Below are 18291 nucleotides of genomic sequence, written 5' to 3'. Positions count from 1 at the left end.
TTCAGAGGGAGAGAAAAGAAGGACAGCTAACTTCGCTCAGAGATGGAGAAAGAAAGACGGGGCAGAGGAAGAAGAGAGGTTAGATTTAAGGTAAAGAACAGTGCGTGACTGGTGCACAGTGTCTGTGGTTTCATGGTCAGAGTGAGGTTACACATAGTGTAAGTGAAGTTAAGCTGATAATACTGACCAACATTATTCTAATTTAAAGACAGCATAAACAGTGTACTGTCAGTGTAGAGGATGGAAACCAGCCAGGACGCCTCAGGAAACATCTGCTGACATCTTGTTCATTTCAGTTGTGTAAATCCACAAAGAGCAGTGACCCTTAGAGCAGTAGTAGCCCAAATCAGCTGATCACAGCTTGTACATTAAGAAAATCTACTGAAAATCAACTGATTTTAGGGTTCCCACCTGCTGAATCCACTTTGACCTCTTCCCTACTTATTTCCTGTTCAGTCACGTCTAGTAGGCGTCAGACAACAGAGCGATTTTCCATTTTTCTGCTCATGTTCGGCTTAACTCATTCAAGCTGAGTACCTTTATTAGAATTAAAACTTTGAGTCAAATAAAGTTTGCTTTCCTATCTACTAATATTATTTTAATATTACATAAAATAGCACAAGTTTCAGCCAGCTTTGCACAGAAATAGCTGGTAGAGACATCCTCCAAATAGCCGCTCTGGGTACATTTCAGAGCCTGTACTTTTTCACTTTTACTTAAGAGGTTGAATCAGTACTTCAGCTTTTACTGGACTATTTTTAACACTAGTATCTGTACGTCTACTTAAGTACAGAATATCTGTACTTTTGCCAACTTTGTACCAAAGTCAGTTCTCCATCTTGACTAAACATTCAAAGTATTTAAAGTTCGCAGTATCGTACAAACCGATGGGTGACATCATCAATATTCCATCCTTTAAATACAGTATATGATTGTAGTTACATTAAACAGATATTTCAATATGTCTGGACTCATTTGATTCCATCCAGTCCACTTAGATAAAACCGAGTAAAGATATTAAGAGTAATATTACTACATTAATATGGAAATAGCATTTCATGCTTTCAAGCAAACATGGTCCCAGTTATGAAGCTAGAAACCACCACAGCAGAAGACATTTTCCTTTCATAGGTTATCTTTATTCATATTAAATCCAGAAAATAAATACAAAACATTTTGGGAGCATCTGATAAAGTGACAAAGACCCGCTTCAGTCAAGTTTTGCTAGTCAGAAAAATGTATTTTTCCTGTTTTAGCCACAGTTTGAAGTTTTATTTAAACTTGGACAATGTGTTGAAGCAAACTTCATCAGTCTCCTTCACAGGGATCTAACAATGGAAGATTTCCAGTTTATTAAGAACAACCTCAAACTTCTAACCAGAGACTGACTGTACTTTAAATCTGGAACTGGAGCGTCAGTTTTTAATCATCTAGAGCCCTCTTCAGCCTGGGAGTGTTTATTTGTGAGACAAACAAATATTCAACACTAAGTATTGAGATGATGGCACATTTATATGGATGACTTACTGTCATTAAATAGAACATCCAATTATCAAGATCCAAAGACTTCCTGTTAAATCCAGATCAACATTAGCATTTAGTAGATTTGACACCAGATTAACGTCTAAACACTATGGCATCCACTCAGACGTATGGCTGCTGGGACGAGTCGAAATGAGCTGTGTTAGTTGCACATTCAGACACCACAGAAATAATCAAACACAGATTTGGATTTGAACATGCACAACATGTGGTCATTAGCTGTGAAGCTGTATATTCCAGAGTTGCAAATGAGGGCGAGGTGTAAAAGAGCAGCGAAGGCCTGTGTGTTGTGTCCTGTGGAAGGCACTGACATTATCAGTACAATCTGCTTTACTAATAACATCAGACACATTCAACGCTAACAAATGAGTACTAACATGAGCTGATTTAACCTCGATATCATTTCTATGGGGGAAAAGATACAAGACAGGGTTCACTACAAAAAGTACTGAGGCGTGTGGAGCGCAGCCACTGGAGAGCTCGGCAGTAATCCCTTAATGTCCACTGGGGACACTAATCAGAGTGTGTGTGTGTGTTTGGTCAAAGCTATGAACAAAACTAGGTGTGCTTAGATACGTATGTATGAGAGTGTGTGTTCAGTCACCACATCCTTCAGCTGCAATCAAAGGACAGGTTAGCATTCATATTCGTATGTTATGATAGAGGTAGCACTTCAGTGTGCTGACTATGCTCATCATTCATCTCTATGTATCAGGAGAGGATTGAGAAGGCAAATGGTGTGTGTGTGTGTGTGTGTGTGTGTTTGAGTGAGACACAGGTTATTCAGTCGTCCACTCCTATGTTGCGGAACAGATAGGACATGGATTCTCCGTTGTGGATGCGGCGGATGGCCTCTGACAAGATCATGCTGATGTCCACCGTCTTGATCTTTGGACACTGGAGCTTCTGGAGCTCGTGGGGAATCGTGTTGGTCACCACCACCTGGAGACAATGACAGACGTGAGGAGGAGGCGGCGGCCATGCTGATGGAAGCCTAAGAACGACAACTCACCTCATCGATGGCCGACTCCTCTATGAACCTGGGGGCCTCTGAGGAGAGGAGGCCGTGTGTCGCCATGACAAAAATCTTGTAGGCCCCTCTTTCCTTCAGCGTCTCCGCTGCTGCCACGAAGCTGTCCACATCATCGATGATGTCATCCTGGGGACAAACGGGCATGGTTTTAAACGTGCTGAGGACAGTCCGTCCCACCGAACCTTCTTTCAGTGTTCCTGATCCGGCTCAGTAATTTTGCCTAGCTCACCATCCTCTCTCAGTTCTTCCCATATGGATGTTGAACTTTTATTTTTATGTTAACATCATTGGTAATTTGTTCAGGACACTTACATTCAGTAAATCTTCTAGTGCTCCAATTAATGATCAGTTTTAGAATCAACTGATTTGCACACTCACACCCATCCAGAACTGCAGTTTACTGAAATATGACAAAGAAAAGAATCAAATTCTCAGACTGAATGTTTTCCACCTTGGACACCTACTGCAGGTAAAGCTTGTTTCTCTTTTCTGAACTGAGCGGTTTCTCTCATACTTCAGGCCTGCTTATAGAACAAAATGTCTGAGTTTGCGTCAGAAGTTAGCGACTACGCAGCTTACTGGGGCTAATCTTTGGAAGACACCCAGAAGCTGTTCTAATGGTCATCAAGCCAGATCTGTACTGATATATACCAAGGTTTTAAAACTGGTCATTCAGGGCACAGAGGAGGGGGATTATTTTCCACATTACTCAATAACATTCCTCCTTTTCTGACTGAGTGACAGAGTCGACCCACATCCAGACAGTTCAGGGCAAAAGATGCAGAGTTGTTGCCATCAGTGGAGCGCTCATGCTAAACCCAAAGTTTTTGCACATATAAAAACTATGCAATGAGGTAAAAAGACAAATCCACATCTAGACGAGTTGAAATATTGCAACTTTGTCACAAAATTTCCCTTCACACTGTCGTGAAAACACATCAGCTGGGACTGTCCCACAGACTGTGGACTCTCTCCTGATGCCACCTTACTGACGCTATGAGAACAGGTCGAGATGTACGGTCCAACTTCGACAGGACAATAATGAGCAAAATCATAAGATTTAATGTTACGTTATGAAAATATGTTATTGTAACAGCTGTGTCCAACTATCTACTCTTTGTCCTGCTAGTCTTTAGAGGCCAATTTTTGCAGATTACCAGTGTGACTGAATTCAACTTCATGTTTGTATGAAAGACCTGTGAGTGAGTGAGCTGGCACTCCAAGAATCATTAATAGAAATATATTCTGTGAGGGAAACATGGAGGCTGTCCCACCTCTGCCCCGAGAGATCTAACCAACAGTCACACAAGGACAGGATCAGCATCGTGTGCTGAGGCACTGATGCATGCATGACAGTTTAAAATATACATATATATATATATAAATATGTAAGGAAAAATGGAGGTAACTGTACTTGGCTAACTGTATTCATAGCATGAGTTATCAGGGTATTTGTTGAGTGCTGGAACTGGTATGAGTAAACAGAGAGACAGATTAAAAGTAGCCATTAATGAAGCTGTATAATGTGTGTAACAGAGATCAACAAGTCACCATTCAAGTGTGTTTGAGTGTGTTTTCTAATCACTTATGACTAATAAATCTATAAGTGACACACTTTCATACTAACTACTGCACTACAAAGATGACTCCTGAGTGGCTAGACTCGCTTTCTCACAGTTTCCTTTCACTCTTTGTGAAAACGAGATGACTTTACTGCTAATGGTAACGCTGTGCTTACATCTAATGCTGGTTCACCTCAAAAAGGATTCAGCGAGTGAAAGGGTGGATTTCATTTTGAAGTAATTAAAGGACATTGACTTTTTTCCTCACAGCAGTTCATGCTGATCATGTTCGTGTTCGTTTGGGGCTTTTTTTTGTTAGACTGTTAATTAATTGCAGGGAGCAGCTACCACGAGTTGTCAGGAAGCTCACAGCTACATCTTCTCAGCAAACTATTAACTTTCACTGTTACTGTGAACTCATTATGGCTGCAGTTACCGCTGACCGACTTCTCAAAGTGTTGGCTCAGTTTACTGCAGCCACTTTCACTCACACGCATTTTCAAGTGGGTAGATTTGACATATTGTCTACATTGACACCCCAAAATTCGGAAACTGTGCGTCATCTCTCACCACTATGATGGCGATGCGTCCTCCGACGTCTCCCACCACAGTGATGGGGGGCTTCTCTTTAGGGATCAATACTGGAAATGAACACAGACAGTGAGTCCTGCTGTGATTCATACGGGGTGCACAAAGTCCTGTGTGTGACGAGTTCTTTGCAAGTGTGTGTGCATTACATGGTATCTCCATGCTGGGGTGAATGGCTCCGGTGGTCTTGACGGTGGGTGGGGAATGTCGGCCGTCTACTTGGTCTGATTCGGCGTCCTGAGCTTCTCCGTGGATCACTGCGATACCCAGACGCAGCCGCTCGGCGAATGACTGAGCCCTGCGCACACAAAGTCAGCAGCGCTTCATAACTTACTCCAATACAAGATACACAGAAACCAGCCTGAACTCGTGTTCACACTGTGACAAAAATAAAAGCACTACAAAAAGAAAGTGAGTGAGGCAACAACCTGGCCTCATCAGGAATGTTAACACAGATAAAGGTGACTTCGTAAATACAGACGAGAGAAGATGAGCCTACCTTTTGGCAGAAGATGGCGACTTGGCAACAATCACAGCGTTTCGGTAGTCGGGGATCTGAGTGGGAGAAGACACAAAACTGGGGTCAGAGTTACATACGGTTAAGCACACAATAGCTCAGAACTCAGCAAGCAAGAATGTCAAGCTTCTTTGTTTCTCTACGTGTTGAAGGGGAATTAATTCCAATATATATTCATATCCGAGTGTTAGCTGGGATGCCTGGATAGATAGTTTGGAAATCCTGCATTATTTAGCAGGTGTGTACTGCAGGTTACAGATTCCTAAATTTAAATTACATCCTAAATCAGCGGTCCCCAACCTTTTTTGCGCCACGGACCGGTTTATGCCCGACAATATTTTCACGGACCGGCCTTTAAGGTGTCGCGGATAAATACAACAAAATAAAACTAGTACCGGTACCAAAAAAAAGAAGATTTATTCATAACACACGTGAAAAGACCCAGGAAAACCGAGTTAACGATAAAAACGATAACAAAATAACGCTGAAAACCGATAAAAACCCTGAAAACCATACATTTCACACCTGAGCCTCAACTCTCGCGGCCCGGTACCAAACGACTCACGGACCGGTACCGGTCCGAGGCCCGGGGATTGGGGACCGCTGTCCTAAATAATAATCCCAGTATAAAAATGGACAAATTGAAAACTGATCTGTTTAAAAAAAGTTCAAAACAAGTTTCTTTTTTGTATAAAGTGACCTTTGTCCATGTGCTACTTCCAGCAGAAGTGATGGTGTTTCTTTCAGGTGTGATGGTGCTCTGCAATATTAGACTGGACCCCGTAGCTTTGGACCTTGTTCCCATTTACTAAACTGAATTTTGTATGTAATAGCAGGCAGAGAGCCCCTAATGTCAGCAAAACAGCCTTGCTTATATAAACACTGTAACTGCGGTGGATGCTCATGCTAAATGTGGTGCAAGTGTCAAAAAACGATGTCAGGAAAATACAGCTAATCCCTTCAGACTGGCTTTTATTTACGAATGAAATTAGTAAGAAAAACATGGCCATCTCGGGCACAGAAGCCCCTCCCACCTGCTGTTCAAACTTTCTGTTTTTGAGTCAGCCAATCAGAAGTAAGCTTAAAGGGAGAGGAGCTAAAATGACACACAAGACAATGAACTGATCTAGAAAAGTATCAAAAAAAGTATCAAAGTTGTTAAACTTAAGACTAGAAAAAATAAAAATGATAGAAATGAAGTGTGTGTGTGTCACATCTGTTTTTATAAATGACCTCTTCCTGGATATATTGCAGCAGAAACGGGGAAGCTCTCAAATTGTCCACTGGGATGTTGAAGAAGCCTTGAATCTCTTTCTGATGGAGGTCCATGGTGATCAGGTGGGTGAGGCCTACACAAATATGGTCATGTTAGCTTGTAACATGTCTGTGGTTTGTACAGATTATGTATTTGAAATACTACGATATGTGACATTGAATAGTGTCCTGTCTTCTTCTTGAGTGCTTTAAAGGGATTCCCACAGACTCACCAGCTTTACACATCATTGAGGCAACAAGCTTGGACACGATGGAGCCCCTCTTCCTCATCTTACACTGCTTGCTGTAGGGGAAGTAGGGGAGGACGCCCGTGATGCTTTTGGCGCAGGACGTCCTGCATGCGTACACCATGATCAGCATCTCCATTATGGTGGTGTTCACGTCCCTGAAGTACAGAGAGACAAGCAGACGATTACACGTGAGTGACACGTTTCTGGGGAAACATCCAAATAAATATTTGTCTTCTCTCTTACTTTGACATCGTTTGGATGACAAAGACATCTTTGCCTCGCACCGACTCTTGGATTTGTACCCGTGTTTCTATGGAAACAAAAAGCGGATGTGAGAAGGAAAGAGCAGAGAGAGAATGTGTGCGCACACAAACATGCACTGAGCCTCACCGGTACACGCCCCCTAACAAAGCCTACAAAAGCCTGTCAGCTTCATTACCACCACCACCTCCACCCTCACTGTCCTAAATCGTAGACACTAGCATTCCAAAAATGTGCTTCCCACGGAAAAACAGATGAGAAAACAAAATACTTTCTAAGCTGAGCCAAATGTCCAGCAAACACAAAGAGACGAAACGGAGAGAATCGTCCACAAACGCCAGTGTTTTTAGAGAGTTTGGTTACTCAAACAAGCTGAGCTGCACACAAATCAAACAAATCATGGCGTGGAATTTCCATCTTACCACCTCTACTGCTACGAAAACCATGATTTCCCCTCCATTTCCCAGCCACACTAAATACTTTGTTTAACTTCTTCCACAACTGTGTGTCAACAGCTCCAAGCAGCAGCTATTCAAAAACAATACTTTGGAATCAATTAAACCACTGAAGCAGCAACTTCCTCTTCAAACCAGCAGTGATCATGAGGCATGAAGGACGTTTTACTTTTACTAGGATCATTTTCCTTTAGATTCTTATACAATCACATTTAACCAGAACAGACGACCCCCTACTGACCATTAGGGGAAAAAAGCATGTTTAACACACTTTTGCTTTAGTTCCAGACCTGAGAGCTACCTCCACGTTTTATATACAGCAGGGCTCGCAAAATCGCTAGCCCGACGTCCTGGGGCTAGCGATTTTCCCAGTCGGGCTACCAAAATCTATCTCTGCCCTGCCCGTCGGGCTATCATAGGAAGGAAAAATATATGTCAATGCTTTTGCATTTTTTCCGAAATGTAGCTGGGTAATTATGTCATTGGCATTGGTGAGCCACTGTCAATATGTGACATATTGAAATCGCGTTTGAATTTGCTCTTGTTTTTTGCTTTCACTTTGCAATCGCGCGAACTGTGTATAGAGAGCGACAGTACTGATTGGTGAGTGACGATAATTTGCGCACCAATTCCTCTGACATCGTCTTATCAATCGTTAGCTTACTATGCAAACATGACAAGTGAAATCTCCCGCAGCAAGCTTAAACATGTGAGAGGTTGATCGCGCAGAGAATCGCTGAGCGTTATGTGAGTGCGTGTGTAAAAGCAGCAGGATATATATTTTAGTTCTGCCGAGCCAAATAAGACCGGTCAGGGTGAAGAAGTGACAGCCAAAGAAAAGCTTACCACAAAACGGAAAATTTAAGACAAATCAGACTATAAGGCAAAAAGAAAGTGCAGCTTTATGGTTTCATGGACAAAAGAATTTCAGTGGCTGCAATATGACAAGCTAAATAGCCAGGGATGCACATAAGTGGTCCGCAGGTGCGCATTCGCTGTCAAAATGAAAGACGCGCATCAGATAAGAAGTTGCAACGTGCGTTTGGGTACATAAGATTTTCTGGAGGAGGACAGACATTTGTTTAGAACTCTTAAAGATGTCGAAGGAGCTCCTTTAAGAAATTACTTTGGTGTTCCTCCACCTCCAAAGAAATGTCAGAAAGAGTCCGAACCACAAAAGAAGCGCGTATTCTCGGAAAAGTGGTTGCAGGAGGTGAGCTGGCTTTAAACAAATGATGAACGCACAGAGATGTGGTGCAGAATGTGCTGTGAAAATCCCACCCTAGTGGACAAAAACACTGCCTTTTATATGGACGCAAACGCGCGTTGCAACTTCTTATCTGGTGCGCGTTTTTATTTTGACAGCGAATGCGCACATGCGGACCACTTATGTGCACCCGTGTAAATAACATAATGTTCTGCCGGGTGTGTTGTTGGTTTTCCCTCGATTTCTGAGTCCTTTGTTACTGGGACCAGTAATTTTAAGAAAGGCCCCATTAGAACCCATGAGAAATGCAAGAAATGCATTACTGCTCAGTCTGCAATATCTTTCCCAGAACAAACACCAATTGCAAATAACATACTAAAAATAAACCTGAAAAATCTGTTTAGAACAGCGTACTATGTTGCAAAGAGTGAACTACCACTGGCAAAATTTAGGAGTCTTTGCAAACTTCAAAAAGCAAATGGCCTAGATCAGGGGTGGCCAACTCCAGGCCTCGAGAGCCGGTGTCCTGCAAGTTTTAGATATCACCCTGGGTCAACACGCCTGAAACAAATGGTTAGTTCATTACCAGGCCTCTGGAGAACTTCAAGAAATGTTGAGGAGGTAATTTAGCCATTTAAATCAGCTGTGATGGATCAAAGATACATCTAAAACCTGCAGGACACCGGCTCTCGAGGCCTGGAGTTGGCCACCCCTGGCCTAGATCTTGGTTCCACATGCCTCTTACCCGTGACTTCAGTGGAAATTTCAAATTCAGGATCTGACACAGACTGATTCATGTTCTACAGTTCTTACTGTATGTTCTTAATGTTTTGTTTCCGTTACAATATTATACATTAAAGTATAATATTGTAACGGAAACAAAACAGGAAACAAAACATAAAAAATTGCTCCCTTTTTATTCGGGCTACTTAAATTTATTTTGGGCTACCAAAAACTGAAGAGTCCCTGCCCGAAGGGCTACCAGGGATTTTGAAATTTTGCGAGCCCTGTACAGACTAGGTCTGTTCCTGATGACCAACCGATCGGTCATTTTAAGGAGAAGGAAAAATAAGAGTAGTCGACTAATCTAAAAGTAAGAAAAACATTCTAAAGAGAACACAAACTAATGGGAATGAGGTTGAAGGCTGGTCGTAGAAATGTTACACCCAGCATTGCTACAATCACATACAACTGCTCATTTTTATGTCAAAGCCTTGCTTGTTAACATTGTAGGAGCTGATGAGCCAGGGCAGCAACAATTCATGAGTCACACATATCCCTAATACAGACTAAGAAAGAAACACAACCCCTCCGGACATGTTAAACCATTAAACCGTTAAATCTCCAGCCGTTACTGTTACTACAGTGTCAGTCGCAGGACATTTTAATATTAGCTGAACTGCTTGTTCCTCCTGAACTGAGAAAAACTGGACTTAAATACTTTGCTGTGTATAAATGGAACAAGCTACAATATTTTAAGTCTGTCTGCAACTACTCATGTTTTCTTAATTTGTTACGTATAATGTGTCACTTTAATGTGTAGCAGTCCATCTTAATTTTTGTACTTCGTGTTTTAATTTAAAAACACACAGGTCTCAATGACACAATCAGGTCTCCATCATGTGTCACAAAAGAGGTAATAAAATGCAACGTGTTTTAACATTAGATCCATATATTAGTGTAAATTGAGTAAATATGGAAATTTAAGATTATGGAATTTGCATTTTTAATATGCCCATGATGCACAGTTATTTATTATTAGTAGTATTATTAGAAGAAACTAACATAGTAAAGTAGCTACAGATTATTATTTGCAATTATATCCTAATGCTGGACTAAAAAAAAAGCTTGTAAATGGGTTTACCTGTGTCACTACACAGGCATGCTGTATAGTAGCAGCATAGACCGCTGCAGGTCATTGACAGCAGTAATGGCAACAGTACAGCCCTTTGCCCTCAGATATGCAATATATCTCCCTCCATAAATTCAACGCCATGCATTTATGGAGGGAGGTGCACAGGATGTGTGGTGTCACGTTTTAAACAGCCGTATTCCTCATTATGGTTTAACCCTTCTGTCTGTGTTGGGAAAAACTGTTTACTGGAAACAATGGCTTACAAAGGGAAAACACAATAAAGGTGATTTATGTACAGAAATCATGGTTAGAACTAGAGGAAAATGTGTTCATTATAAGATGGTACACAGATTTCACTTTATTGCATCTAGGTTTCATAGAATGGATCTAATTAACAATAATATATGCTGGAAATGTCAAGCAGAACCAGGAAGCTTTATGCATGCAATCTGGGACTCTAAATGCATTTTCCCATTTTGGAAAATAGCATTACAACATTACAACACATAGGACAGTGTCACCAAGAATATGCCTATTGGGGGACCAACAGTAATACCTAATATTTCCAAACACCAGAGTACAGTGATACAGGGACAAGACTGACTGCGATTCATGCTGAAAACAGTGTCATATGAACATATGCTGGCCACGCTAACTAACGATACCGAAAACTCTCTCTTGCAACACACGATCTGATGCCATGAAGGAACGCAGATTCTGAGAAACACTTTTTTTTGTTTGTCACTGTTTTGTTCCCTCTGAGGACGTATGTAAAAACATAAAGCATTTGAAGCTTTTATATTATTATTTTGGTATGATATGTGCTGACCTGGCTGCTGTATGTTGTAAGTTTTGTAATTAGTTTGTTTGTTATAAAAATAAAAAGGTTAAATGACATAAAAGTTGCAGCTGGGGGAATAACTTGAGTGACAGCTTCAGCTTTTCTTGCTGGGTTAACAGCTTGACACAGGGCCACTTTCTTTATTGGTTAGTATTATTGGTTAGTATTATTGGTTAGTACCTTTTTATTTTGTTGTCAAATCCTCTGAGTCCATTATCAAACCCATTCCCAAACACCAGTAATGAGAGAAACTGTGTCAGTGGTGAATAATGCGAAATGCTTCGCGTTCTACTGCTTAGAAACTTTTAAAAATCAGCACACTCATGGCCCAGTACAAGCCCAATGGACGGTTGTGATCTTCTAAGAGGAAATTCATTTGCAACAGGAACAGACTCAGTTGAAACGGTGACCTTGTGTCTAGCACTGCTGTCATGAAAGGGGAACAAGAAGTGTTTCAGTTTCTGCTTTAAACGCTCTCGCATAGAAAAATACTCAAGCTCAACAATAAATTTAAACCTACACTTTTGTAGCATTTTATTAAATGTACAAGGAGAAAACTTGACAAATACAAGCAGAAACGCTTATATAGTATGTTCCATATAAATTTGTCACTTTTTAAGGGGAAAATTTTTTTTTTCAAGAAACCTAAATTGTGTGACTTGCAGCTGATTAAAGGAAGTTTTTGTACAAAAATCAAAGAATTCTGTTTCTAAACGTTTGAGATATTAAATATAGAATGGCAGTACTAACTCTTGGGTGGGTGAGAAGGATTGAATAATACTAATAAAAAATGTTTAAAGTCACGACACTACATACAACAGACTTGAAAGAATTCAAAGAACATGAAGCTTTAACTTTCAAGTTAAGGTAACCTGATGACAAACACAGTAAAACTAGAAATCATTTATCAGTTTGCAATTTACACGATCTCGTCCGCTTTAGTTCGATGAGGTTTTTGTGATAGAGCCAAGACGGCACCAAAAAGCTGTAAGCTTCATGTATTTGGAATTACAGCTGCAACTAACAGCATTCCCCATCACTTATTACTCTGCCATATATTTTTATTTAGGTTACTGTTGTCCATCACATCAATGTCCACTGTCCATTTTTACTTGGGTCATCTAATTGTCAAAAGCCCAGAGAGATTTTAGCTTGAGAATGAATTTTTTTCCAAAACAGTTGCAGATATAATTTTTGTTAATCGACAAAGCAGTGAACTACATATAATATTCTTTTTTATGCAGATGATGCAATAGTTTACAACTCTTCTATAACTCTAAGTATCGCCTTGTACTCTGCCTTTATAGAGGTTTTCACTGGAACCTCATTCTCAGCATTCATTACTCGCAGAGCTATTTCCAAATAGAATATTTTCATTTAAGCTTTTTCTAGCTGCTACAGCATGCTTTAAACTAGGAAGACACTAAATGATTGTTTTTTAAAGAATCTTGTAGCATGTATTATTATATGAGCTTACCTCTGTTAGCTTCCTGGTACACCTGCACCTTGCCAGGCTCCACCCCTAAACGCCTGAGAAAGAAAATGACAAAACAACAGTAATTAAGTTTGTTTAAACTTGAAACAAAAAAATGAATTTTTAAAAAACAACCCACAACCAAATATATGTATAACATTTAAAAAATGTACTATTCATTTGGAAATGCAATAACAAGCAGTGTTTACATCCTCTCTCGTGCACAGTGAGGTATTTAGTGTCCACTAAACCAAGCCAAACACTGTTTGTTCTATAAACACATGCAGACTCAAATGTCCTTGTGCAGTCCAGGTTTGGACTCTGTGCATTTAAAGTACGTTTGGAGTGTAGGAATGTTCGGTTTACACATAACATGATGAAACACTAACAAAGCAACCACACATGTTCTGTTAAAATGAGGCTACACACCCTTTACCCATTATTATTTTAGCTCTGCAGAAAGCTGTCTTTTGAGTCTTTTATCTCCCTTTTAATTAGAAAACTATTCATTTTTTAAAGGCTTATGCAATGATGGGAGTTAAATGTATTTGATGAGCTGGTGACAGGGAAGGTGGGCAGGACAATCATCCTGTTGTTTTGGGTAGGTGGCTAAAAACAGAAAAGACGGCACAGAAGGACTGCATATGTAGGCTCATGCTATCAATAAACACACATGTTAAACAGAAGAAGAATTTAAAGTTCCAGGTGAATCTCCAAAACTGGAAATATAAGGTCATCCTTAATAATCATTTATTTTCACAGACAAAATACAGAATGATTTTTGGCACTCTGGGGTCATATATATCACAACACTTTTTTTTTTACTGAAGATTCTTGGCAATTTATGTAGACTAGAAGACTGTGAACATGAACCTCATAATGAACACACCTGAGTTAAAGAAAGAAACATTATGCATCGACCTTGATCATTTTCACTGTTTAAACACACACTGTGAGAGGGTAAGAGGGGCATGTATAATCTGATACCAAGCTGCAGGAAACTGTCATTGTGAAACCGTTACTGTTGTTGAGTGATTACATTTTGCTGTGTAATGATTGAATGTCAAGAAGCGCAGTCACACTTTTGACTGCTCAACCATGTTGAAGCCTGCAGGGTTGATTTAAACACAGCACATCCAAATTTAGCTTTGAGGAAGCAAGAGCAAAACATGTCTTCTTGACACATGTGCAGTACATTCAAGAGTTTAAATGTCACTTTTTTACCATATGAGACAAAAGAAAGGAGACCGACATTCTCCTTGAGGACGTGTGTGGGGTTTGACTCTAAAATAACCTGTTTTGCTTTGTGTGCATGTCTAAGAACTTACTCTGCAATCCTCTTGCCGAGCTCACGGCTTGAGGGGTGCGAGTTGGCAGTGAAGATGACCAGGCCACCCTTGGTGTGGTTCATGTCTCTGGGGTCTCGGCCGCTGCTCTCCCCACACTCAGGCAGTGGATCCCTGGGCACCCACGCTGCACTGAGCCCTTCCTGTAACAAAAGAGGAGGGCGGTTACTTCCTTTAAAAAAAGGTCCTCCAAAAAATGGAAACAGGAAACAGATTTGGTTTAGTCCTTAAAGACGTACAGTCAAAACGCCACCTGTAAACTTAATGACTGCAAAATCATTTAACACCTCAGTTTATAACATTGATTAGAAGCTTAACATGTAAACTTTTTATAAAATCTAGAAGGAAAATAAAAAATAAACAGAAAAAATTATGGAATAAATCCTAGATTTAAAACTAAAACCGACTTCTTACGCTGCCACAAACACTGTTTAAATTAATCACAAAGGATCGTCGTTCTACTGATGTCAAGTCCAGGAACCATTTTTTCTTCTAAATGGCTCAGTGGTCACTGCCAGACTTCCTTCTTTTTAAATGATCGGGAACCGTGCTGAGTTTCAATGCACAGCAATCACCACTCTCACAATTACTGAAGTTTGACACTCACTCTGCAAACTAATGTTCACGGATTTAAACAAGTTTATGGTAACAGCAACCTCCACCACTGAGCGACAGCACTGTAGAATTCATAGCAGAATCCTTTTTTCCAAAATATCATGAATAAAATGCATTTTTGTTAAAACAACATTGGCTCTCACAAAGAATCATGTGATCCTGCAGAAAGCAGATACCACAGCTTCGCAATGCAAGCCCCATTTACCCAGTCACATAAAGGTCCTCTTTCTATGCCCGTCTCACATGTGCAATTCAATTCAATTTATTTATAGAGCGCCAAATCACAACAATAGTCGCCTCAAGGCGTTTTATATTGTAAGGTAGACCCTACAATAATACATTTAGAGAAAAAAACCCAACAATCACATGACCCCCTATGAGCAAGCACTTTGGCGACAGTGGGAAGGAAAAACTCCCTTTTAACAGGAAGAAACCTCCGGCAGAAGCAGGCTCAGGAAGGGGCCATTCGTTATCTTGCCCAAGGATATTTTGACATGTAGACTGGGTAGCGACTGGTAGACAACGATCTGCTCTACCCCCCAAACCACGGCAGCTCCGAATCGTTAGCCAATGAGCAAGTGCTTTCATCCATACCGTCTGCTTGTTTTTGTTTTTTTTTTGTTTTACAACCAACACGCATCTCAAGAACAGGACTTCAGAAACCAATGGCTGACATCACAGAAGCTGCATCCATATATTTTATAACAATTATGATCCAAATACATGCAACTCCCGCCAAGTTAAACCATTTCAATAAAAATATACCAAACATCTAAATGTACAAAGTCTAGAAGACTAACATTATGTGACAAAGTAACATTTAATGATTTCAAAATTTTGGTTCCCCAAACACAATTATTAAAAAAAGAAAAAAACAAAACAAAACAAAAAGACCCAGTGTCACGCTCACTGGATAAAACGAACAATGGCAAACAGCCCAGGAAAAAGACCAAAAAATCTTTTTGTGAAATATGTGGCCAATGTGGTGGCTGCAGCAGCATTTAGGACAGCATATGGTAACCATGCAGTTTTTTGTGTGCATTTTGAATTGATTTAAATTTGAGTATCAGATTACCACGTGTGGATCTGGGACAGCTGGTTTGTTGTTCATTTTATTTGCTTGTCTTTGTTTATGTTAAAATATGATAAATATATTTTCTTTTTAAGGTAAGAATTAAAACAAAAATAACTATAATTTTATTGGCAGGCGCTTCAGAAAAGTAGCCAATCACAAAAAGGGAATAAGCTTTTATTATGGGGGGGCTCCTTATCTTTTTTTTAAGTACAACACTATCCACATCTACTGAAATGCCACTTTTAGCTTAAAAATTCATACTTCTTTTCACAGTGCCTTACACGTCTGTCTTGCTGAATAAAGGTATTTGCATATGTATTAGAAACAAAAAATGTTATAGTTTGGAGTATATGCAGCAGGAAAGGCTTTTAAATAGGTCTGCTTGTGCATGCATATTAAAACTGTAGAACAATAGAGAAAGCAAAAAGACTGGGAAACAATGAAGTGTCAATAGAAACCCAAATGTATGCGACCACTCTATTAACTATTTATTTAAATACAAAATACTGTTTTGAGAGGTGCACGACGTTTAATAAGGTACCTCTATAGCATGTAATAGGTGGTATAAACAGTATAAACAGTCACGACATTAGCTTCCTCGTGTTGCTAAGCTAGTCGGATTTCACAGTGCATGATGCCATTTGTTATTCGGGAATTAATACGTTAAGAAGTCAAGCTGCGTGGTGAAACTGTGTCTGCCATGACTATTATACACAAGAAAGTAGAGGAATAATAGCCCATTCAACCCCAGCTACTACCAAAATGTATAGCTGTAACATCATGATATAGCTTTAGGCTAGCCTGTGTTACCATAAGTACTAACGCGATAGCTCAACACAAATAATCTTGGCAAGCCAAAGCTCCTGAATGCGCGAGTTGATTCTTCATGCGTCGGAAAGCAAGCCTGTCTGTACGGTAGGCAGAAAACACAACCTTTTTTTTCTTTTTCTTTTTTTTTAAATCCAATCCAATAAATGAAGCAAAACTAACACGACTCCTCACCAGCTTGTGTGTTAGATCCGGTTACAACCTGCAACCAACAGTATTTGATTGTACGAGCCTCCGTCGGGCTCTTTCCAACCTGTTCCCCTGACTCGAACAGACTGTGAGGTTCGGTTTTGACGGACGTATGACTCAACCAATCAAAGACTAGAAAATTCTAAAGGGTCGGCCTTAGGGTGCATTCAAGTACTCTGAAAAATATTATTTTAAAAACCCGTAGACAAAACGAGTTATTGGAGACAAGCGATTTTTTTATCATTAGTCGTAATTACATTTAAAATGCTGAACGGATTGCATTTTTCAGCGAGGTTTATTAATATGTTGTATTTCTCCTTCATGTTTATTCGCTAAATCTTATTTCAAATTGCCAACAACTGAGGTTGGCTAATTTTCAGAATTTCCTGAAGATGTTGAACTCAACCTTTACTGCTATCGTAGTGACACATGATTTTCAAAACACTGAGCAATGGCAATGGCTGCTCGGTCACAAGTGTTTTATAATGTGATTTGCCCCTTTTGTTTAGGTCTTTATGATAACTATACACAGGTACAAATTACTAACGAAGTCAACCATATACTCATATATTTACTCATATATTAACCACTTTTTTCTACATAAAACTAGGTGTAAAATCCCCTATGCTTTTATCCATCACAGATCTCTGGGAAACATTTGTTTTACCAAGGTGCAAAGACTACCCACTAAAGGCTGGAGGTGTGTGCTCTTGGACCGGCCACTTGAGGGCACTCTGTTTTTATGGAAGCTTCACACGAACACTCCCAGCTCCAGCACATGCTACATGAAGTGACTTTCAAGCTTTAAATAAACATGATTTCATGATGTAAAACAGTCTTCCTGCTGCCTAATTAGAATTACTACATTTTCCCCCTATAATTTAACCCTTATTCATGTGACCCAGACATGTAGATGAGTACAGACAAATCAAATGTAGTTTGAAGACATTTATTTCAGTGGAAAAAAATCTTTACTAAACTCTTGTTTTTCTCCTTTTTTCTCCGCATTGTTGTGAATGTGAATTTCACTAAAGTGTGAAGTGAAAAGTGTCAACACGTGCTCAAAGATATAACAAGAAAGACAGCATCCACTTGTCTCTGAGACAAGTGGCTCATGAGTGTCCAGTTCCCTCCTGCATGTACATATATTGAATCCACTTCTGAAAGCCTCTGCACTTAACAATAACAGGAGATATGCAATTAGAAACAGGGGGGAGGTGCTGCAGGTAAGCACTCTCTAAGTAAGCATCTATATAGCAGGCATTAGCATTAAGACGCCTCTGAGGTAGTGGGGTTCTTTTGCATTGACAGAGGCATATTTATAAATACTCTCCCGGTACCATACGGGCTACTCTTTAGAGTTCTTACATAACTCACTGGTTATGTGGAGGAGGAAGA

At 39.9% G+C, this 18291-nt stretch overlaps 1 protein-coding gene across 2 annotated transcripts; it reads right to left on the bottom strand.

Moving 5' to 3' along the window:
- Window positions 1-1135: 1135 nt before the first annotated feature.
- On the bottom strand, window positions 1136-16980 carry prpsap2 (phosphoribosyl pyrophosphate synthetase-associated protein 2). 2 transcript variants are annotated; one of them, XM_063471240.1, is made up of 11 exons: window positions 16879-16980; window positions 14169-14329; window positions 12844-12896; window positions 6991-7057; window positions 6730-6902; window positions 6476-6591; window positions 5225-5280; window positions 4875-5023; window positions 4708-4778; window positions 2555-2701; window positions 1136-2484 (listed from the first exon to the last, which is right to left on the bottom strand). In XM_063471240.1, the coding sequence occupies exons 2-11, from the start codon at window positions 14249-14251 to the stop codon at window positions 2326-2328; spliced, it is 1074 nt and encodes a 357-aa protein (XP_063327310.1). In that variant the 5' UTR covers window positions 14252-14329; window positions 16879-16980; the 3' UTR covers window positions 1136-2325. The 2 variants fall into 2 exon arrangements, with proteins under 2 accessions (XP_063327310.1, XP_063327309.1); XM_063471239.1 differs by having other exon boundaries at window positions 4708-5023.
- Window positions 16981-18291: the final 1311 nt, after the last annotated feature.

The sequence above is a fragment of the Pelmatolapia mariae genome, linkage group LG4, assembly GCF_036321145.2.
Source record: "Pelmatolapia mariae isolate MD_Pm_ZW linkage group LG4, Pm_UMD_F_2, whole genome shotgun sequence".
NCBI classification, from domain to species: Eukaryota; Metazoa; Chordata; class Actinopteri; order Cichliformes; family Cichlidae; genus Pelmatolapia; species Pelmatolapia mariae.
Note: the sequence above shows the minus strand (reverse complement) of the source record. Positions and strands in the feature narration are given on the sequence as shown.

Excerpts from the sequence above, each read along its gene's own strand:
- prpsap2 (XM_063471239.1), bottom strand. The coding sequence starts at position 14,251 with ATGAACCACACCAAGGGTGGCCTGGTCATCTTCACTGCCAACTCGCAC. Across the intron at positions 5,281-6,475 it reads TGCAATATATCCAGGAAGAG|ATCCCCGACTACCGAAACGC; the intron begins GTCATTTATAAA and ends TCTCCCACTCAG. Across the intron at positions 2,485-2,554 it reads AGGAGTCGGCCATCGATGAG|GTGGTGGTGACCAACACGAT; the intron begins GTGAGTTGTCGT and ends CATTGTCTCCAG.